Source organism: Numenius arquata, chromosome Z, assembly GCF_964106895.1.
Source record: "Numenius arquata chromosome Z, bNumArq3.hap1.1, whole genome shotgun sequence".
Lineage (NCBI taxonomy): Eukaryota > Metazoa > Chordata > Aves > Charadriiformes > Scolopacidae > Numenius > Numenius arquata.
The window spans coordinates 2,355,486-2,374,352 of record NC_133616.1 but is presented as its reverse complement, the minus strand read 5'-3'; the positions used below and the strand labels follow the sequence as shown (position 1 = coordinate 2,374,352).

General features: G+C 41.4%; 1 protein-coding gene across 2 annotated transcripts; it reads left to right on the top strand.

Annotated features, from left to right (window-relative positions):
- Window positions 1-602: 602 nt before the first annotated feature.
- Window positions 603-16,512, top strand: LOC141477660 (mothers against decapentaplegic homolog 4). Of its 2 annotated transcripts, XM_074166924.1 has the most exons (11): window positions 698-946; window positions 1,910-2,084; window positions 2,503-2,532; window positions 4,920-5,135; window positions 6,973-7,092; window positions 7,218-7,328; window positions 9,158-9,208; window positions 11,083-11,266; window positions 12,230-12,398; window positions 13,415-13,553; window positions 15,001-16,512. In XM_074166924.1, the coding sequence occupies exons 1-11, from the start codon at window positions 698-700 to the stop codon at window positions 15,210-15,212; spliced, it is 1,656 nt and encodes a 551-aa protein (XP_074023025.1). In that variant the 3' UTR covers window positions 15,213-16,512. The 2 variants fall into 2 exon arrangements, with proteins under 2 accessions (XP_074023026.1, XP_074023025.1); XM_074166925.1 differs by lacking the exon at window positions 6,973-7,092 and having other exon boundaries at window positions 603-946.
- The last annotated feature ends 2,355 nt before the right edge of the window (window positions 16,513-18,867 follow it).

The following is an 18,867-nucleotide window of genomic DNA, read 5'->3' as shown; positions in this document are numbered from 1 at the left end:
CTTTCTGATTCGCAAAGAGAAATAGCCTTAGTCTGAGGTCAGAACGGAGCTGAACTATTTGGACAGGATTATTAAATAAAGATGATAGATGATTCTGGTGTGCATTCATGCTTCTTCGCTATTCAAATTTTGTTTAAATCAATGCCTTTTCATTTCCCAGTCAGTATTTTCACTTGATTTCATCCCACCACATAGAAAACATAGGAAATCATTGTCACCGTTCTCCTTTTCCTGATTCAGAACCTGTTCGTCTAATAATCCCTACCTTTCTATATGTACATCCTATGTGTACATGTATAGAAACTATAATCTTTATTTAAATATTGTTACTAGGGAAAAAAAAATAATAATCTTATATCTAAAAGCGTGCAAGCAGCGTCTTAAGCATGTTTTTAGCTATCATGGGACAAGCAATGCAGTTTTTTTTTTTCATGTGCTTTTAATATCCTGCACTTAGCTTGAAAATAAAAGAAGCAAAAAGCCACAGACTTCCTTAGAAACATGATCTGCAATTTGTTAAAAACAATTCTAATGTAGATATTTTTTCCTCCTAGGTTTTACCAAGAGACAGTACATCTAACACTTAACTTGGATCATCTCTTGTTCATCAGCTTGAAAATCATAACAGCCCCCAAAAGTGACAGTTGATCTGAAAGAGAGAAAAAAAAAAAAAAAAAAAAAAAAAAAGCTGTGACAAATGGACAATATGTCTATTACTAACACGCCAACAAGTAATGATGCTTGTCTGAGCATTGTTCACAGCTTGATGTGCCATCGACAAGGTGGAGAGAGTGAAACTTTTGCCAAACGCGCAATTGAAAGTTTAGTTAAAAAGCTAAAGGAGAAAAAAGATGAATTGGATTCTTTGATTACAGCTATAACCACAAATGGAGCTCATCCTAGCAAGTGCGTTACAATACAGAGAACGCTGGATGGGAGGCTTCAGGTTAGTACAAGTGAAAAAAAAATCAGATGTTTTCCTCCTAGTGAAGCTGGAGCGAAAGTGAGTGACGCAGGATCCTAGAGTGTTGAGGAAGAGTAGCTCTTCTCTTGCATCCCCCCGTTTGTAGGCCTGTTTTGTGGCTGGAGCTCTGGACTGCTGCAGTAGTTGATTATTATTATTATTTTTTTTTTTTTTTTTTAAAAAAATGGAGCAGAAGGCGTGGGATCAGCCGTTCTTAAACGAGTGTGTGTGTGTGGCAGTAAAAAGCAGGGTCACGTAACAAATTCGGCTGTTTATCCTGGTATTTTCACTACAAGCTTCTGTTAGCTCTGTGTTGGTCAGCAGCGGGAAGAAAGACCGATGATCCCTTGCTAAGGTACTCCAAGGAGTCTGCGCTGAGGATTTACGTTAGCCTTAGATCGTCAGTACTCAGTACCTGCCTAGCTTGGGTTGCGATTTCCTTGTTCCAGGACAGCTGTCCTGTTTGCTGGCTAGCTTTCCGTCTACCCTACAAGCATTATTTTTTCTTTTTTTTTTTTTTTCTTTTTTTAAATTTTTTTTTCAGTATAATGGATTGGCATTCTTCTACTTGTTAAATTCCTTATAGCGTAGCTTAGTGCCTCGTTCCTCTTCTTCTGGGGCAAAGCATCATCCACGGTGGGGAAGGTGACCATACATAACTACGTTAAGCACAAATTCTGCTTCTGCCAATTTGTAGCCAGTATTTTTTTTCTCCTTAAGAATCACAGTTGTTGACTTAACCGTAGCAAAAACCCTAAGGGAATTTTATTTCTGATGAGTACAGAATTTGGGTAAACTGTACACCATTTCCTCCCCCCCCCCCCCCATATTTTGATGATGGAGAGAGGTTGTGGTGGTGTTTGTCCTCCTCCAGCTTTGCTCCTCGCTAAATAAAGGGAAATGCCTTGCTACTTTCCCAATCAACTTTTGTGTCTGACTTTTTAGGTGGCTGGTCGCAAGGGATTCCCTCATGTGATTTACGCTCGTCTTTGGAGGTGGCCTGATCTTCATAAAAATGAACTCAAGCATGTTAAATATTGTCAGTATGCTTTTGACTTAAAATGTGACAGTGTCTGTGTAAATCCTTACCATTATGAGCGTGTAGTATCGCCTGGCATCGGTAAGTAAGACTCTTGATTTAAAATGGAACAGTGGGAATAGAATGTAAAATGTTTTCCTTTTGAGTGTAGGAAATCTAGGCCTAAATTAGAAACATTAACTTTTAATGATCTGAATATAAATTGCTTTCATACGCTCGTGTCCATCTTCTTAGTGGAATTATTTTTTACCTTTATTCTGAATTTGAAAGGACAGTTTGTGGCTTTTGTTTAAGTCTTTCTGTTGGCTTTGTGCTGAGTTCTTATAATTAATGTGTATCCTAGGAATAACTTAGCTTTGAGACTTGTGATGGAGGGGGTGTAATATATAGAGTCTGTAATACTGGTTTGTAAAGGCTTATAAACTTAATGTTCGGACATGATTGATCTCTGTGTATATAATCCTCCACCCTTTTTTCTTTTTTTTCTTCTTTTTTAAAGATCTCTCAGGACTGACACTACAGAGTTCTGGTGAGTATTTCTGTTTACTGTCGCATTTCTGTGGGCACAAACTGCGTTAAACTCTTCAGAATGTACACAGTTTATTCCTGAGTATCTCCTTGGGAGGGAGGATGGAGAGCAGATGGAAATTTGTCTCTCCGGTTTTGGAAAACCAGCTAAATAGTGTACGAGAGGCAAATATTGATAAATTATTTTCACAGAATCACAGAATGATATGGGGTTGGAGGGAACCTCTGGAGATCATCTAGTCCAACCCCCTGCCAAAGCAGGTCCACCCACAGCAGGTCCCACAGGAACGTGTCCAGGTGGGGTTTGAATGTCTCCAGAGAAGGAGACTCCCCCACCTCTCTGGGCAGCCTCTTCCAGGGCTCTGACACCCTCACGGGAAAGAAGTTCCTCCTCATGTTGAGATGGAACTTCTTATGTTCAAGTTTGTGCCTGTTCCCTCTTGTCCTGTCCCTGGGCACCACTGAAAAAAGACTGGCCCCATCCTCCTGACACCCACCCTTGAAGTATTTATAGGCCTTGATCAGATCCCCCCTCAGTCTTCTCTTCAGACTAAAAAGACCCAAGTCCCCCATTCAAAACTGAACTTTTTTTCCTTCTAGAAGAAATTGATAGGAAGGAAATTTGGGTAATCCAATGTTTTTAGCACATTATTACAAATATCCAGCCAAAAATGACTTTAAAAAGCCCCAAACTGGACTTTAACTTGTGTTCTCGTCTCCGCTAATTTGCATTTGTTACCTGTGTCTTCTGAAAAATTATCCTTTTGGAGAGAATCAAAGCTTTCCAGCCGGCAGTTAAATATATACTAAGTGTTTCCTTGTCTTGCTACTGCTTTTGCAGCAGGAAACAGTAAATTACTGTCAGATTTTAATATATTTAAGGCTGCTTTAAAAACGAGCATGGGAGCTAACGTAGTGTTAAGAGTTTTACTTGAACAGGCTCAATAAGATACAGAGAAATAAATAGTTGTAGTGGCCACGGTCGTAATTTCATAGAATCATAGAACGGTTTGTGTTGGAAGGGACCTTAAAAATCATCTAGTTCCAACCCCCCCTGCCATGGGCAGGGACACCTTCTGCTGTGTGCGGAATATTCTGAATATTTCCTTAAGCTGTACGTGGAATATTCATAATTAGTGACTGTTGTTCAATATAGAGTAGTGTTACATTGTCTTCGAATGTGAATTTTGGTGTTTCTAGTCAATTTGGGTGGGAGTTGCTTAAAATTACTTCAGGGATGCATGAAGGTGGGTTTTTTTTATGTGCTGTGTTCACGAATTACATTTTTCGTAGGAGCTTTATGTAGGTTCTTACTTGTATACTAGGAATTGGTTTGTTCGCTGCTGCGTTAACATATATTTAGGTGCTTGACAAAAAGCATGTTTTTCCCTTTTATTGACCGTGTCCAATCACACGATGATGGGCTGGGAAACAAAATGCTCTTCGAGTCTGGTACTGTGGGACTAAACTGCTTGTTTGATAGCAGAAAGGAGAAGAATTTGCTTTTCCATCTAGTTACGCTTCGCAATTTTCCTGCTGCCGACTCGAAGTGTTGATTTGTAATTTAGAGGAGCGCTTTAGCAGTGTGTATGTGGGTTAAATAAACAGCTCTGAGGAGAAGGACCTGGGAGTTCTGGTGAACAATAGGATGACCATGAGCCAACATGGCCAAGAAGGCCAATGGCATCCTGGGGAGCATCAGGAAGAGTGTGGCCAGCAGGTTGAGGGAAGTCATCCTCCCCCTCTGCTCTGCCCTGGGGAGGCCCCAGCTGGAGCACTGTGTCCAGTTCTGGGCTCCCCAGTTGAAGAAGGACAGGGAACTGCTGGAGAGGGGACAGCAGAGGGCTACAAAGATGCTGAGGGGCCTGGAGCATCTCTCTGATGAGGAAAGGCTGAGGGACTTGGGTCTTTTGAGTCTGGAGAAGAGAAGCCTGAGGGGGGATCTGATTGATGCCCATAAATACTTCAAGGGTGGGTGTCAGGAGGATGGGGCCAGTCTTTTTTCAGTGGTGCCCAGGGACAGGACAAGAGGAAATGGGCACAAACTGGAACATGGGAAGTTCCACCTAACCATTCAGAGAAAGTTCTTTCCTGTGAGGGTGTCAGAGCCCTGGCAGAGGCTGCCCAGAGAGGTGGTGGAGTCTCCTTCTCTGGAGACATTCAAACCCCACCTGGACACGTTCCTGTGGGACCTGCTGTGGGTGGCCCTGCTTTGGCAGGGGGTTGGACTAGATGATCTCCAGAGGTCCCTTCCCAACCCCATATCATTCTGTAATTCTGTAAATCCTCCCCTCAGTAGTTTTAATCACCTGGTTAGTGCTGGAAATTTGTAGTTAAATCCTGAAAATAGTTTTGCTTTTCACTGTTGAACTCTTGTCTCCTTCGCAGCTCCATCAAGCATGTTGGTGAAAGACGAATACGTTCATGACTACGAGGGGCAGCCGTCATTGTCTTCTGCTGAAGGCCATTCGGTCCAAACCATCCAGCACCCACCAAGTAACAGGGCATCTACGGAGCCTTACAGCACCCCAGCCATGCTGGCCCCCACTGAGGCTAGCACTACCAGCACCACTAATTTTCCCAACATTCCTGTGGCTTCAACAAGTAAGATCACGGAGATTATACGAAATTCCTGAAAAATGTGAAAGCTCTTGAGATAACAGTTGATGTTTTTGCCAAAGTAGGTCTTGCATTGGAACTGTGCTGCTGCCACGCTACGCCGATAAAACGTGTGGCAGTAGGATCTAGGCAGGCTCATAAGTGTTAACATAAAGTTTTAATTTGCAGCGTAATTAGAGTAACTTTGCTTTTCCTGGTGACCCAGTCTTTTTTTTTTTCAGCGAGACTGACGCTATGTGAGTGTGACAGGACTGTTTTGGTTATGCCAAAGCTTCAGCGTTCCAATATTAAAACAGTTGACCACTGACAAAACATTATGGCTATTATTGGAATAATTCCTGTAGGAATGAAAGAGTTTCATTAATTTATTACAACAGCAAGCGGGACAACAAATGGATATACTCTAAGGTGGCAGCATTGTGAGGTTTTCAGACAACTCTTTAGTGTTCCCCAGCTGACAAAATGAGTCTTCCAGTTTTAACTTGATTATTTTTCTAACGGCCCACTGTGCTACCGAAGTGACAGCCCTAATTAATATTTTCACGCGTCCGTTGGAGTGCTGCGGTGAAGTTTTGCTTACTTTTCTTTGTGTATTTAGAAGAGTCGGGTTTTACCAGCGCCAAACCTCACGCTTCACTCCAGGGGGGACAGTAAAGCGGTTACGTAGCCGACGTCCTGCAGCCCCAGTGTAGGGAAACCATGAAGTTTGGAGGGATTTCACGTACTCTTCATCACTTTAATATCAATGATGAGTGAATATAATGGATCTCGTGTTATCAAATTTGAATTACAGTGACGTGGTGTTTTGGTAATGTTCTTTAATTTTAGCTGACAGCTTTTTTTGCTAAAACTAACGATGATTTTGCTAAGCTGAAATACAATGTCTGCATTTGTCTCCAGCAGAGAAAAAAAAAAAAAAAGGATAGGGGTTGAATTGTATTGCCTTTTCACAACAGTTTATAATCAAAAACTTCTTCTCATCGGTGCTACAATTGTTGGAGCCAAGTGGACAAGGAAAAAAAAAAAAAAGCTCATTTTTAGGTTTTATTTTGTTTTCAATGGGTTAAATTCTGCTGGCCACACCAGTTTGAGAGTGCAAGTGTACTTGTGAAACTGCTGATCAGTTTAAGTGTTAATGGCTGAGCTGAAGCCTTTTAAAATCAAATTCTCTTCACCTGTTCTGAAATATCGGTAGCTTTACTTTAAAGCTTAGACAATTCTTGAAATATTTCTTTGGGAATGAAACAAAATCAATCCCAGCAACTTCTCTCAGGAAGGAGTCCAGTGATGTATGCAGCTCTATTCAAGTACTGGTTTTCAAAAATAAAATACTGTTGAGTATGTTTTGGAGGAACATAAATTCAAGCAAGCGTCCTCCTTAGGAACAGCAGTTATAACGTGCTGAAAATAAGCAATTTATTGGACCTGCTGTTGGCCTGTTTGGACTCGTACCAAATCTGCTCCGGTGATGTTAATCACTAAAACCTGTGACATCTCTTCTTCTTTCCTTTCAAACTGCAAAACGAGATGTGAACAAACCCAAGATGCGGTTGATAAAGAGAGTTCTCTGCATACTTCTGCTCCTAAAAATATTAAAGGTGGCGAGAGTCAAAATTAGCTGATGCAGAGCATCTTCCTTCACGTTTCCTAAGACACTCCGGTGGGTGGAAAAAAAAACCAAATAAAATACTGAAACCAAACTTGTAGGAACTGTGTATTGCAGTGCCCTTAGTTGGGTGTATTTTCCTACCCAGTAGTGCTGAGCTCTTCTTAATTACACGTTTTGGAACGTTCATGAATAGGTAGTGTGTTCTTTTACCAGGTCAACCTACCAGTATATTGACAGGTAGCCATAGTGATGGACTCTTACAGATTGCTTCAGGGCCTCAGCCAGGAACTCAGCAGAATGGGTTTACAGCTCAGCCAGCTACTTACCATCACAGTGAGTATATACATACGTGCACTCTTCTTAGTTTTCTAAAAACCAGTTCAGGAGAAATAGAGGATTAGAAGTGAGATGGGGGGAAAAAACTCCCTTAAAAACCAACCGCTCCTTTCTTTTTCTAGATAGTACCACAACTTGGACTGGAAGTCGGACGGCAGCCTACACCCCTACCATACCTCACCACCAGAATGGCCATCTTCAGCACCATCCACCTATGCATCCTGGACATTACTGTAAGTAGTGCAGGTTTTTCAACTCACTTATATATTTTTATTTTGAAGTTATTGAGTGGTGGGGGCTCATTTGTGATTATTCTTTACCCTCAAATCCTTTTTTTTTTTTTTCATTATAGAACTACCATTACTGTGTTTAGTATCTTCTGACGCTTAAATAGAAGAACTTGATGGACTTTCCTTCACTAAAGCAGCAGAGATTAGAAATTCAGATAGCTATAGTGATACCATCTATATTATAGATGTCTTACTATACCTAACAAAACCAGCATTTCCTTTCTAAACCTGTTTTTAAAGCTTTGCAGTCTCGTAGTAAATATTTTCTTTGCGGAAAAGGAAGCTGATTCAGAACCCGTTGTTGGGACATTTTTCTTTCAAAACTTGGAAGTTTCTGGCTGTTTTTATTTTCTAGGAATATTGAAGTCATGCCTTAATGATGTAAGGGTCTACATTAAGCTTTGGAAGGCGCGTATCCGTGTACACAGGCCAGTTTAAAAGAGCTTTGTGAAAATGCAGTGAAATACTTGTCAATAAAATGCTCTTGCCATGAGTACGTTTGGCAAAGAAACTTGAAAATCTTTCTCATCTACAAAACAGGACCACAACATCTTGTTTTAAGGTACAGGAGATGGGTAGGGAAAAAAAAGTAGTCAAATATCTAGCGTTAAGTGGCTACCAGGGTATATGCCTTATAAAAGTATAGTGCAAAAACCCCACCAAAATTCAAATTTTTCTAAATTTTGTGGCCCAAAGCTGGAACAGTTGGTTATTTGCTAATATTGTGCTTAACCAGATCACCTGTTTGCATCAGCCGTTAGCGGAGAAAAGAATATACTATGAGTTAATGTTAGAATGACTTTGCGACTTGTGTCCATCAAGAAAATTGCGAGTTAGATATAGTTATTAAGTTTCATTATTTTATTCTCTTAAGATGCCACTTCGTTTATCATCTTCCTTGTCAGAAACATCAGGATGTAAAAACTCCAGTGGTGCTGTAGATACTCTGTAAAATGTTTCTCAGTGCATGTATCTTTCCGTAATTAATATTTGTAACTGGCTGGTGATACAACATAGAGCTTTTCTTGGCTGCTGCCATTTCTCACTTCAGAAAAGTCGCGTGTTTTGTCACCTACCGACGTTGTGCCTGTTTTTGACGTCTTGTTGCAAAAGCTGCTGGTACTTATAATACTATGTTTAAGTCTTTCCTTCTCCTTCTGGGCTGCCTGGAAGGGACCCGGTTAGTTTATAAAAGTGGAGAGAATAAACTGGCCCATACCGAAGACCGTATTCAGTACTTTTATTTTTTTTTTTCTTTAGAAAATGAGTTCTTTAGGGCTTTTTTCCATCTTCAGGGAGTGTTTCTGATGGTTAAGCCCCCAGCACGCTGGGCAACTTGTTCTGTGATTGATGAAACTAATGAAGTGTGGTTCCTGATGGATTTATATCACGTGCCTCTATACAATGATTCTTTCCTTGCCCAACTTGGGGACACGTGTGAACCCAAAGTCCTATTTCTATTACAGCTGCAGGCCACATCTGGTTTCTCCTCTCTCCTGGAGCTGGGTCTGGCTTGAACAGCCTTTCCTCCTGGGATACTAACAGAGCTCTTAGCTCTACCCAGCTTCTGAATTTTTAGGAAACCTCTAAGAGTGTAATTCTTTTGTGGACATTTTTCTCCCCTGTCAGATTTGGCCACTTGATTCAAATTACTGGGATTAATAACATCTGGCATACTCAGAAGTCTATTCTTGTAGGAAAACAAGTTAAGAGAGAAGAGAAAACCTTTTTTTTTCCTTGTGTAAAAACAAATTGCATGTTTTCTTTTAAAGGGCCAGTTCACAACGAACTTGCATTCCAGCCTCCTATATCAAATCATCCTGGTGAGTAAAATCTTAACATATAATGCTAATATTGTGGGAGCTAATAACTTTCTGGTTTGAGTCTGGTGGTTTTGGGGTTTTTTTTTGTATCGGGTGCTCTGAAATCTGTGAGATACATGTTCAAAAGGGGAGGAAAAAAGGAGAGGAACCATTTTACGATGAGTCTTCTTGTGAATTCAGACATTTCTTTTGGAATGGTGACATGGGCTGCGAACTGAATTTAATTTAGATGCTGGTGCCCCTACCCTGGAGGTGTCTTGATACTCCTGAATGTCCTTGATCCTAAACCTTACGGGGTACCTGAAGTTGGACTTTTTGCCTGCTTAGAAACCTCGTGGAGCTTAGGTCATTCCAAAGCCCCTCTTGGATCCGTGACCTAGAAGTCCCTCATCCCTCTGAAAGAGAGGAATTGCCATTCTTAGCATTTAGTGCTGAAGTTCCTCTTTGGACCTTTGGGTAGGAGCTTGTTTTTTTCCAGGAATCTTCATTAAGGGTAGCAGTTCATACAATCATAGAATGGTTAGAGTTGAAAGAGACCTTAAAGATCATCTAGTTCCACCCCCCTGGCCTGGGCAGGGACATCTACCACTAGATCAGGTTGCTCAAAGCCCCATCCAGCCTGGTCTTCATGGAACCAAGGAGGCCTTGTCTTGCGGTAGCTCCGTCGCAGGTCCGAGGTGATACTTGATTTTTAACAGCAGCAAAGCTGTTTCTTGCACAGGGAGACTTGCGTAGTTGAAAAGCCTAAAAATTTAACTCCTTTATTCATTGGCCAGTGACGAAATCAGTACCAGAAATAGAACTATTGATAATTGCTGGCTGAATGTAACTGTAGCTAAATTGTACTTCATATTATTTTGCGTGTCTCTTTCACCCTATTGATTTCACCCTGCCCGGTCCTGAGAGACGCGAGTATTTATTTGAAGATTAAAAAAAATTAAAGGAATTCAGGCACCTTAGTTTTATTCTTTTCTAATAAAAACGGCACGACAAGCTTCTTAAGCCAAGTAGGTGTGCTCTTGGGTGCTGCTGTTTGTAATGGATGGGTAGCACTTACGGCACTGGGAGAGCTCTTTTTTTCCTGCTGGCTTTTCAGGCTGTTGTGTTTAGATCCTATCACGTTAGTTCTTCTGCTTTCCCTGTTTCGAATAAACTACGGTGCTGATTTTCTTTGCCCTCCCCAACAAGCTGTTTAAGTGCCAGCTTTGTCACCCTTTGGTGGAAAAGGGCCCTTAAAAGTCACCAAAAGGCACCTCGTTCTGCTCTCTCGCTTAATATTTCCTTGTTTTATCCCGTACCTGACTTTCTTCTGTGCAGACAAGATCAGTCTGTGATCTTTGATGTTTTCCCCCCGCCGTTGCCCTGCTTTCCAAATCCGGTTTGTTTTGCAGGGAGGATAGAGAAAGCTTATTCCACCCAGGAGGTAGTTACTCTTATATCTTAAGCCAGATCTGTTTGAGAGCAAGTTTTTTATCAGCCTAGCCATGAATAGATATATATATGTATTAATTCTTTACGCTAAAGGAGGACAAAATCAAGCTGTGATCATAAGGTGCAGGAATGCAGATGGTTTACAAAATCTTACTGGAATTCTAAACTGTACAAAGACTTTTAAGATCTTAACTACAAAAAAACCCAACCCTAGCATTGATGCGTGCTCAAATAAAAGCAACAAGCCCATGTTTGATGTAGTTTGTTTTATTTTTCTGTCTTAGCAGACGCGTCTTTGTATATCTGGACTTTCTTACGTGAATGCACACTCTGAATGAAAAACGCAGTTGCAGGAGGCTTAATTGATTATTTTACTTGGTTTATAGGTTGGGTTTTTTTTTTTTTTGGTGCCTGTCAGTCAGTTAATTGTCTCTGTTCTTCAGCTCCAGAATATTGGTGTTCAATCGCATATTTTGAAATGGACGTGCAAGTCGGGGAAACGTTTAAGGTCCCTTCGAGCTGTCCGATTGTGACTGTCGATGGATACGTGGATCCTTCCGGAGGAGACCGTTTCTGCCTGGGCCAGCTTTCCAACGTGCATAGAACAGAAGCCATTGAGAGAGCAAGGTAATCTGCGCGTCCCAAAAGCTCCAGCCCTCTGTATATTTGATAATATTTTATTTTGCCTTTAGGGCGTGCCTCCCTTTTGAAATTCCAAGTGCGGCGCGTTTCTTTTAACGGAATTAACTCCAGAAGAGCGTATCCTTCTGCTCTTAACGCATTGAAGATGTGAACTGGGTGACAAGGACCTTCGGTGCTTTGCGACAACGCGTTGCTTTTTTCATTGCTTTCACAGGCTGCGCCTTCGAGGATAAAATTAGCGGCTCGTGGTGTTCTGTATGCAAGCTGAATATTAGCTCTCCACACCACAGAGCGGCGTGAGAATAACTGCAATGTATAGATTTGTCGAAGGAGCAAAGGAAGGTTGATGGAGAGCTGGTTGGGTTTTCATTCATTCTCACCAGGCTTTGATGGGAAAGCATAAAGAACCGAAGCAATCTCGGAACTTTATTTTCTTCCCCGGAGCTAAAAAGAATCAAATAATTGCATGTCTTCAGAAATGTTGCGTTGTGACAATCAAAACGTGAGATAGCTGTAACGCGATCCAAACGAACGTACAGTTCTGCATGAAAATGGGGCTTTGTGTATGTACTGGAGTGACTTTCTATACTATAATACTCGTGGGATTTTTACACTTCCCAGCAGGACCGAATGCATTTGGTGTCACAGCCCCGTGTTGTCCGGGAGTGCGGTAGTTGCTACTCGAATATCATTGCTTCTATATTCCGTGCTTCCCATAGATCTTTACATTGCATTAAAGATGTTTTCTTACTTTACAAATTTTACGTAACTATATTCTAATTTATACCCAAGATAATAACTACGCTTTCAACTCCTTGTATGAGCGGACTGTGAAAAGGCATCACAGACGACTGAGAGCTGGAGAATTAATTCTTTATGGTTTATTTAGTAAAGGTTTGCTTTACGGTCTGTATACACAGGTGTATTGTAGTGGGTTTTCTTTTGCAGGTTGCACATAGGTAAAGGGGTGCAGCTGGAGTGCAAAGGAGAAGGTGACGTGTGGGTCCGATGCCTCAGCGACCACGCGGTCTTCGTTCAGAGTTACTACCTGGATCGAGAAGCGGGACGTGCACCAGGGGATGCTGTTCACAAGATTTACCCAAGTGCATATATAAAGGTTGGTTTGATTTCTTTAAAATTAACCACTGCTAAGATTTTTAGCAGAGGTTAGCTGTTTCTTTCCTCTGTTTCCAAAACAAGAACGGTTGGGAAACTGTGTATAAACGCAGCGGAAGTATAAAGTGTGTGTTAACGTGTTACCAACATGAAGTGATCCAGAGGTCCCAGCAAGCTGCATGGAAACAAATGATTTTCAGGAGATTCTTACTTGGACATGCCTCTGCCAGACTTGAAACTTTACTTAGGACAAGCCACGCTTGTTAAAAAAAATATATTTTTGAATTAGAGAGAAACTGCTTGAAGTTTTGCAGTGATTTTTCTTACTATTTTTTTAATCCTCAGTTTTGCAGGCAGGTTGCGTAATGAAGGGGAAAGAAACAGAATCACAGAATGCTACGGGGTTGAAAGGGACCTCTGGAGATCATCTAGTCCAACCCCCAAAACCTTCACCTTCATTACACAATAATCTGATTTTATATCACAAAGATATAAAATGCTCCCAACCTGAAACCTAGATGCTGAAACCTCAGACCTGCCGGTTATTGGCAATTCTTTTAAATAGACTGACACGTTTCAGCAAAGCAGTGAAGAAGAAGAAAGTTTGACGAAGTGAAGTAGGGCGTGTTGGCTACCATTTTTATTTATATGCCTGTTTTCGGGAAATCCTGGGATTTAACTAAAAAGTCAGGATTTCATCAGCCTGTAGCATCCTTCGGACTTCGATCCTGCGGCCAGTTTAGCCTGCTCAGCTCCGCCAGGTTCTGGTATTGCTGGTAACGTCATATGGGAAATGTCTCTAAGAATTAGTTTTAATGGATTATTTCTTTTAGAAATTAAACTGCTCAGGGAAGGTTTGCTTTTACCCAAGTGTGTGGTGAGACTGTAGAAGTTGCTTTGGGAGAGTGGAGTGGTCCAGATCATTGGGGACGGGAGTTGAGGAATTCTTTCCTTCATTGATTTCGGTAAGTCTCCAGAGTTTGATATTTAACTTTTTTTTTTTTTTTTTTTTTTAAGGTGTTTGATTTACGCCAATGTCATCGTCAGATGCAACAACAGGCTGCCACTGCCCAAGCTGCTGCTGCTGCCCAAGCTGCAGCCGTAGCCGGAAACATCCCCGGACCGGGATCAGTAGGTGGAATAGCCCCAGCCATTAGTAAGTACATTAACGGCTTGGTCTCCTTTTTTTCCTGAAATAACAAATAACGGGGCTGTGCCTCGCAGCACCCTCCCACCCATCTACCCACTGCTCCTCCAGCAGCACAAATGAGCCGGGGGCTCAGTGGGGCTGGGGTGGCACCGTGGTAAGTCCATATCCATTCGCTTTGTACCTGCTCCGTGCACGGGTTCTCACTCTGTAGTCTTCAGGGAATGTTGGATGTGAGGTCAAATAGCATAAATCTATGACTTTAAACAGAGATACCTTTGGCTTCTTAGACCCAGGCTTGAAAAATGATCTTTGATCTAAGCTCATAAAAACACTACTCAAAACAGCGGGGATTACTGAGCGACAAAGTCCTTCGCTAGGTATAGGGAAATTAAATATTAAGATTCTTGAGAAGAGGAAGAAGAGAGTGTGAGGGTGGTTTTTTTCTCCCCTTTTTTTCCTCCCCTTTTTTCCTCCCCTTTTTTTCTCCCCTTTTTTCCTCCCCTTTTTTTCCTCCCCTTTTTTTCTCCCCTTTTTTTCCTCCCCTTTTTTTCCTCCCCTTTTTTCCTCCCCTTTTTTTCCTCCCCTTTTTTTCCTCCCCTTTTTTTCCTCCCCTTTTTTTCCTCCCCTTTTTTTCCTCCCCTTTTTTCCCTCCCCTTTTTTCCTCCCCTTTTTTTCCTCCCCTTTCTTCCTCCCCTTTTCTTCCTCCCCTTTTCTTCCTCCCCTTTTCTTCCTCCCCTTTTCTTCCTCCCCTTTTCTTCCTCCCCTTTTTTTTATTTTTTTTTAAAGTTATTCTGTGCTCAAGTTTCCTTAGCTGCTAAATTCTAGATCCTTGAAATTATCCATAAGTACTTAGATGTCTCAGGCTGCTTTATGTGCCACAGTGTTTTCTGGATTCCTTGTATTACCAAATACATCTTTCCAGCTTTTCCTATAAATCGTTGAAGGCGTTTTGGGGAACGTATTCAACTTCTCTCGTAGCCACGCTTGTCATTTGAAGTTTGCCAGCTGCATTCATCTTTTTATTTTATTAGATGTAAGTAGTGTAATTTGTTAACCCAGCTTCCTGCAGGTGATCAGTGTCGAGTTTTGAAAACACAACATTTGGCAAACCTCAAGAATAAGTATTTTTTTTTACGATATTTCCTAAATAAGGTTTACGTGTGTTGTATCGCATAAGGCACTAGGTTTCATCACGTCTGCTTTATTATAAGGACTTTTAGATTTCAACACCCTTTCAAGATTGCGGGATGATGGAAAAAAAATTTTAATAGGAAGAAATGCAAAATAATCGCTGTGTTCGTTAGAGCAGAGATCTAGAAATAGGGATTGGCCCTTGGTTGTGGTGAGAGGGAATTGTATGTGAAGACAGAGCCACGCCAACAGGGGATGGCTGAACAAACAGGTGATAAAAGAGCTTGTCTGTCAACACTTATTCGAAACCTCTCCCATTTAGGTCTGTCAGCCGCTGCTGGAATCGGTGTAGACGACCTTCGCCGCTTGTGCATACTCAGGATGAGTTTTGTAAAAGGTTGGGGACCTGATTACCCAAGACAGAGCATCAAAGAGACACCGTGCTGGATCGAAATCCACTTGCACCGTGCCCTCCAGCTTCTAGACGAAGTTCTTCATACCATGCCTATTGCAGACCCACAACCTTTAGACTGAGATCCCTCTGCTGCAACTGCTGTGGGCCCTTATATTCGTGAGGATGGTGGATTGTAAAATACAATTCTGTTTATAACCTGAAGATATATTTTACTTTTGTTTCTGCTTAATCTTCTAAAACCAGGTTTTAAAAATGTGTTTGCCGCCTTGCTCTTAGCAGAAAGAAACTGAACATGCAGAATTTGGATTTTGGTTATTTTTCAGAACTTAATTGTCATGATACATGGCTCAGGGCTTAAAAGTGAAAGGTTAAACGCCTTCTAGAGAACTTTACAGTGTTGGGTTGGTTCCCTTCGAAACTTTCCTTCTCTACGATGGCATCTCGGTGATAAGCCTCACAGGAGCCTTTTGTATGCAGAATATATATTATATATATATTTATATCTGAAAATTCCTTCTAATAGTTATAAACATTTACCTTATAGCGACTTTAAAATTCCGACTGATTTGTGATGTTCTTTTTAGGGAACAATAGTTAACAGAAGACTTCTTTATTTTGTTGACTATCTTGGTATGATTTTTTTTTCCAGATTAAAACGTAGAAGCTGCCAAAAAAAAAAAAAAAAGTGAGGGATGAGGCATACGTTGTTGGCATTGATTCAAAAATAGCGAGGAAAAGAAAACGTGGCTTTTCCTTCACTAGTTTTTAAAATTAAAAAAAAAAAAAGAAAAAAAGATATCTTAGATTTTTATTTATATAGACAAACGTGAGTTTTAAAAAAAAAACACTAAAGGAAACGGATACTTTCAGTGCTGGCACTCAATTTCAATATAACATGAAATACCCCAATCTGCAAAGTTGCCACTGAATTTGCGTAACGAGTACCTAAAGGCAGGAACGTATTTTCATAACTACTACTGACTTCTATGATTTTACTCGAGTAAAACTTGGCAGGTATTTTAAAAAAAAAACCAACAAAAAACAAAAAAACCACAACAAAAACCAGTTGCATGGCTTTTTTTTTTTTTTTTTTTTTAACTCGCGCAACGCCATTAAATCGATTCCCGTACGATATTCCATCGATATTTAGGATCCAGTTTTTTGTATCTGTTCACCATTTCCACTCAGGGCAAGATGGCAAACTTGTTTTTATACCTCGCGGTTATTTTAAGCCCTTATGCCATCAACGACCGTATCAATTGGCAATGACTTTGTATAGAGAATTTCTAGTAGGAAAAAAAAACAACCCCGACCAACCAACAAACAAACAAACGAAACCAACAATGTATTGACTGTATGACAGATACGATATGTATGCTTTCTCTCTAGTTAATAGTATAAATAAAATTATGAAAACCCTGATTTTTTTATAAATTTAGTTTGCTTCTATTATGTAATTCTGCACCTCGAAACCATTGATGATTTTTTTTTTTTTTTTTTTTTTGAGTGATGGATTATTTTTTTTCCTTTGCAAGACCGGCAGCAGCAGCAGCCGATAGCGGTAGGAATTTTTCTCCGTTTCAACTTGCCGGGAAGCAAGTCCCAATTTTTCTTTACTTTCGATAAAAGCACGGCCGGAGGATGTCTCTTTTTGGGGCTATTGGATGGGATATGGAGAAGCAGCAGGAATTCCTGATTTTTCAGGGAGTTGGAGCTTAGTTCAACAGGCGGAGACGTACATGGGCTCCAACTGAGGTCCTTCAAGGCTCCAACTGAGGTCCTTCAAGGCTCCAACTGAGGTCCTTCTAGCGCTGCCACGCTTCACGGAGCCGACCTGCCTGCGTTTAACATCGGTAGAAGTCTTGGAAGAGGTTCTTCAGAAGCTTTTCACCAAGTTTTTAGTGCAGTTTCAGGAATGCGTCGAGGGCTGGGACGCACAGCGTTTAGGTATCGCGTCCCCCGTACACTGAAATTCTTACGGAGAAGTGAGCGGTCGTCGTTTCTGCCGCAGAAGACGTGACTTCGGAGCAATGATCAGAAATGGATGAGTTTTCTCCCTGTTTTCATTAACAGGGTTGCCTTCTTCAGCCTAACTTATGATGAGATCGCTTTTTTTCCCCCTCTTATGTGGCAACTTCTTGATGTTTGGAAAAAAACCAGTGATTGCTTTTCTCAAGACCTTTAGTTTAAAACCTTTTTCGTTTTCCTTTCCTGACGATCTAGTTTGTCCCAAAACCGAGCTTCTTCGGGTTCTTGAGGAACGCTTTCAGAAGAAGATTCTACCTGCATCCTCCGAGAAGCTTATTTACCTCCGTTCTGCTCCATCTACAACAGAAAACCTGATTTGGGGGAAGAAATGAGAATCCTTGACTACACTTTCATCTTGGCAACCTCCCTTTTGAATTGTCTGCCCTGGTCTTAACGCTGGGATCGCGGTGCCTCGGCTTTTGGGAAACGTGGAGCCTTCTGACCCGTGAATTGCTTATAACGGACTTAATTCGATAAGGAATCCATGAGTTTAGTCTCTATTTACCTTTGTGGTTTTCCCCGTGCTCCTCTTGGTGGGTGACTGATCTGCGTACGGCTGCTTCACGGAAAAGTTACCTTTTGATTGTGCCAAACTTGGATAAAATACCGCAAGATTGCTTCTGCCCCTTGGTGTTCTTGCCTGTATTACAGGCTGAAAAAAATTCAGCTCTTTTATTTTTATTTTTTTTTTGCAGATGGTTTTCAAGTCTCCTTAAGTCTCTACCTACAGCGAATGGTAGTATTTAGATGGCCCGAAGCCTTCAGGGTAGAACAACAAAATGACGTCACCGGAGTTTTATCGGAACCCAAAAACCGCGGGCTCCTCATCAGGAGAAATCTGGACTTCGTGTGGGGCAAAAAAAAAATAACCAAAATGGCATTTACCGACGAGATGGCACCCGTAACTGTTAAAGAACAAAGTGAGAGAATCTCGTCCTTAAGTTTTTTTTTTTTAGTATGCCTTTAACTTAATTTTTGTGCTCTTATTTCTTATGCCAAGGCATAAAAGGCAGCGCGTAGCGGATCGGAAACCCTTTAACGGCAACGCATTGAGCCTTTGACAGTCTCTCGGCGTTTGTGTCTTTATTTTTGAGGTTTTGGGAAAGAGCTGCAGCGATGACAGCCGTGACCATCCCCATCCATGCTGTGGGCAGCGATGGCAGGAATCCCAGAATCCCGTCTCCTCCTCGCCTCCCAATATCTCAAATTCGCCCAATTCAACAAGTTTTGGGGTGTATTTTTTTTTTTTTTCCCATTTATCAATCTCTTGCTTGTCGTCCCCTTCCCGCGTCTGCCTTGCTTGGATCTGTCGACGGAATTAATTACCCCTGCGTTTTCTCACCCTTGATTACGCTCTCCTCAAAACCGGCATTGTGCTGGAGGACTTTGGGATTTCACTGGGTGCGCTGGAGAGCCGGGATTAGCTCCGGAAGGCTTAGCCGGCTTTAGCCGCCTTATTGTTCGTTTCAAAAGCCCAGGGCATTTAAAGTTTACGCGGTGGAGACGTAGGAGAGGAAAAATCTTCGTCGCTGGTTTGGAAATCCTTAAAACAATTCCACCGGGAATCCCTCGGAAGGAGCGATAACCACTAAGAAACGGTTCTCCTTAACATCGCTTTTCTGAGCTTGATAATGATGAATTTAGGGACCTGGACTGTGATATAAATCACTTCATTAAGGGCTCTGGCGGACTGAAGACCTGGGAAGGTTTATGGAGAGAGGGACCAGGGGAAGATCTGGAAAGGTT